The sequence below is a fragment of the Lissotriton vulgaris genome, chromosome 5 (genome assembly GCF_964263255.1).
Source record: "Lissotriton vulgaris chromosome 5, aLisVul1.2, whole genome shotgun sequence".
NCBI lineage: Eukaryota > Metazoa > Chordata > Amphibia > Caudata > Salamandridae > Lissotriton > Lissotriton vulgaris.
In genome coordinates, this window is record NC_141693.1 from 1,564,236,615 (window position 1) to 1,564,240,751 (window position 4,137).

Consider the following 4,137-nt stretch of genomic DNA (forward strand, 5'->3'; position numbering starts at 1 on the left):
TTCAGTAATTAGTGATGGCATCAAATGCGATCAAAGAGGGTATTGATGGAGCAAGGTTTCATACGTAAATAAACTTGCTTCAATTCAGTCCTCTCAAAATAACATGTAACTTATTAACCAAAATGTTTTGTAAGTACTAATAATTGCATCACACAACATTTCAGTATCTAGAGCAAGGTTACCTATGTCCTTTACTAACAAGTAACCCAAGTGTCTTAAAATGGCTGCCAAAAATGCGGGAACTCTTCTGCGCATGCGTCTACTACATCTATGTAGTATGACGTACTTTGCTTTTGGTGGGAATTCTTTGCAGCTGCGCAGTAGTGCCTAAGATGGCCGCTTCAAAATTCACATGCTAATGCATATGCTTCTGCTTAAACTAAACTTCGTATGTTTGTTTAACTACTCATGCAATAGTTAAAATAAAATAATGCGGTTAGAGTAGAAATTAGTGGTATACAGTACATTCATTATTTTCGTATTCGTATTTAAACTTCCCAAAGTCTGTGGTTATTCCATGAGTAAAGTAAATTGTTATTCACTACCTATTATTCTAACTTCCTGATCCAATCTCCTAAAGATTTAGACCTAAAAGTGACAATGATTTTGTAAGTCATGGTGTACAAGTATATATTATAATAAGGTGAATAAACTCCTGATAGGCAGGGAAATAGATTACTGGTTTAAAGGGTGTATGTTTATGGGCCCAGGTGAGTATGGTGTTTTAGAAATATCCTAAACTGGTAATCTCATGGCATCAGTATCAGATTTAAATAGAGTAGAAAGGCCTGCGTGGTTGCAGAGCTGAAAATAGGTTGAACTCCACCACAAACTGCATAGGAGGAGACTATGGATGATGTTCCCTCCATTGCTTCAGGGGACACTGTTGTGTCGTGCTACTCACCAATTTTGAGAGGCAATTCTTTTGGTGAAAGACCAGAAATGATTGGCGCGCAAGGCTATCTCCTGATTTCCTCGGATTGGTTCTAAAATGTGCTTCATTCTCCCAGTGGGTTATAGCGCAGAAGCAGATTAATGAATCCTGGCCACTGGCCCATTCAATATTTGGCCTTTTTTTATTCAATGGTAAATGGTGCGTGGAGAGTTCACGTCCATTGAATCCCGGAAATTCGTGTGTGTGGACCATTTCCTCTTTCATTTCCAGTCTGTCTTTGGGACTGTTTCTCTGAGGCCCCAAGTCCAGGTGGCAATTAATCTGATTGATTTATTTGATACATGGTGTAGATGAGATTTTTGCTCTCTCCCAACCATCGAGTTGACCTTTCTCCGAATCCCATCAAAAGCAGTCAAAGAATTAGGTGACAATAAATACAATTATTAATAATAAATAATACCAATACCATCCCTGTCCAGTTCCATATTCAATCTTTGCTTTTACGGTCTTCGACTTTTAAACATCTAGCTCATTCTAGCGTCTGGCCCTTTTCTTGTGTTAAAAGGAGGAGCAGAGGTCCAGGGCGATAACAAAGGTTTTGTTCAGCATCAACTGGGTGCCCTTTGGTCACATGTGGACGCCAGAAGCACATGCCCCGTCTCCCTGTCCCACGTTAAGCTATTTACCCAGACGTCTTCCTCTTCTCCTGCAGCCCCTGCACTGAGATCATCCAACGAGCCCGCCCCTGCAGGTGGGAAGAGCGTCCACGGCTCTGTACACCTCACAATGACTCCTGGGAAACAGAACACACTGTCGGTTCTGAATCTTCTGCCCGCTGAGGAACGGGCGAGGCCTGACTCAACAGCTTCCGGGGCAGGCAGAGGGCTAGCAGCAAGAGAGGAGAAACCAGTGACTGGCCTTCCAGAGCACCACCCAGGCAAGGCTCAAGAAGCATACGGTGCTACCGGGAGGGAGGGAATTAGAGAGGGGAAAAGGGAGGGAGGGAAAGGGAGAAGAAAAGAAGAAAGGAGAGAATGAGAGAAAAGGGAATTAAGGAAGGATGAAAGTGAGGAAGGGATGAGGAAAGAGGAAAACAGACATCGACAAACACACATCGGCCATCTACTTAGAGGGGCAGACTGAGGCATCCTTGATAGAAACATGTCTATTGAGTAGTGACAGACTGGCAGAGAGCTGGCAAGACTGACAGGCATACATGGATGGATGGATGAACAGATATACTGATAGAGGAAGAAAATATAAACTGAACAATGAATTGGATGGGGGCAACACATTTCCTGTTTCTGTCCTTGTTTGTTTTGACAGGCCGTTATGAAAAGGTGACCAGCTGCGGAAGGTTTTGAGATAGGATGGAACGCCCGGCTGTGGTCATTGACAATGGAAGTGGATTCTGCCGCTCTGGTTTCGCTGGGAGTGACCAACCCAAATCGGTCATCAAGACCCTGGCTGTGATTCCCATCTTCCAGGGCAGAAAGCAGGACAAACCCTGCCTTGTGAGTGAATCCTCCTCCACCATGGACATCCCTATTGAAAAGCGGCAGCCTATAAGCCATGGCATCATTACCGACTGGGAGGCCATGGAGATCCTGTGGAACCACATCTTTGTCTGCAAGCTGAAGGCCTTCCCAGAAGACCAACCAGTCCTCATGACCGACTCGCCCTCCAGTCCCTCCACCAATAGAGAGAAGATGGCAGAGGTCCTTTTTGAAGCCTTTGGTGTCCCCGCTCTGCAGGTCGCTAACACCGCCCTTCTCACTTTGTGTTCCTATGGGCTCATCAGTGGACTGGTCATTGAAGCTGGAGCTGGTGTTTCCTATACAGCTGCGGTTTGCCAAGGGGAACTTCTGAAGCCGGCCACCTATCGTCTAGATATTGCTGGTCGGGGTATAACCAGATACCTGACCAAGCTCTTACAGGAAGCCAGTAACATCCCTTTGAAACTGGAAAAAAAGTTGGTTACTAGTATCAAACAATCCTGCTGTTATGTTTCGCTTGACTTTGAAAAGAACCTGAACTCCAACAAGCGCACCCGCTTAAAGCTGCCGGATGGGGAGCAACTCGTTCTGGGTAGCGAGAGGTTCATCTGCGCCGAGCCCATCTTCAGACCCCAGATGTTAGGGAATGATTCCCCAGGGCTTCACCTCTTGGCCATGAACAGCATCCAGAAGGTGCCAGTAGAGTTTCGAACGGAGGTGCTGGCTCACATTGCCTTCGCTGGGGGCTCCTCTATGTTTCCCGGATTCCCTGAAAGAATCCGTTGTGAACTAGTGAAGATGTCCGCCCAGGACTGTCACTACAGGTTCCTTGCCAGCCCAGAGAGGAAAACGGCAGTCTGGGCTGGTGGCTCCATTATTGCCTCCCTGAGCTCTTTCAAGCCCATGTTGATGACCATGAAGGACTACAAGGAGTATGGGGCTTTTCACGTCTATGAGAAATTTATCTAGACTGAGCACTGGCATTATGTAAATACGAGATAGCACAAATTATACAAATGAAGAAAAAACATTAATAAAGTGCATTTTACATACATAATTTAAAGACGTTTCTTCTCTCACTAGCAAAACAAGGTCCTGGGTAATGGAACAATAAAGAAAGAAGAAAGATTGCTTAAGAGCCAAAGGCTTCCTTTTGTAGTCCCCGTGTTCGGTCAAAAAGCAATTTAAACTACCTGGTGGGTAGATGAACCTGATCACGTTAAATGGAATGCTTCACGAGAGAGGTCTGCCTCAGACAACAATCTGCATTTGAAGGAAACATGCAGCAAATGAACGAAAGCCTGTTTGAAGAGTTTAGTCTTCAGGAGATTTCAGAGCAGGGGGTGGTCATGGTCTGCTCTGGGCTCTTGATTCAAGGTGTTTCAGAGCTGAAGGCCATGGTCACCCAGAGATCTTCCTCCATGTTTTTGCCATTTGACGGTTCATTGCTGGGTAAGTAGCAGGCTTCTGGATTAAAGATTGTAATGTATGTCCAGGCTTTGGGGGTAGCCGCATGCTTCCTTCCCACACATCTTGTGGCTAGTGCAAATGATATTGAATTTAATCCTGGTTTATGTTGGTAGCCAGTGGAGCTCCTTGCGATTGGTTATGCATAGTTGGGATCCAGATTTAGAGGCAGGGTGTGACGGGCTGCTTTCTGAGCTCTCTATAAATTATATTCCACAAAAAAACAGCGACCCATGACTAGAGCTTTTGCAAATTAATTTTTACTTTATTGGTGTGCAT

The 4,137-nt window shown here is 45.1% G+C and overlaps 1 protein-coding gene across 1 annotated transcript; it reads left to right on the forward strand.

Moving 5' to 3' along the window:
- The first annotated feature begins 2,265 nt into the window (after positions 1-2,265).
- LOC147715168 (beta-actin-like protein 2) lies at positions 2,266-3,360 on the forward strand. Its single transcript, XM_086920417.1, has one exon. The coding sequence runs from the start codon at positions 2,266-2,268 to the stop codon at positions 3,358-3,360; it is 1,095 nt and encodes a 364-aa protein (XP_086776543.1).
- Positions 3,361-4,137: the final 777 nt, after the last annotated feature.

Excerpts from the sequence above, each read along its gene's own strand:
- LOC147715168 (XM_086920417.1), top strand. The coding sequence starts at position 2,266 with ATGGAACGCCCGGCTGTGGTCATTGACAATGGAAGTGGATTCTGCCGC.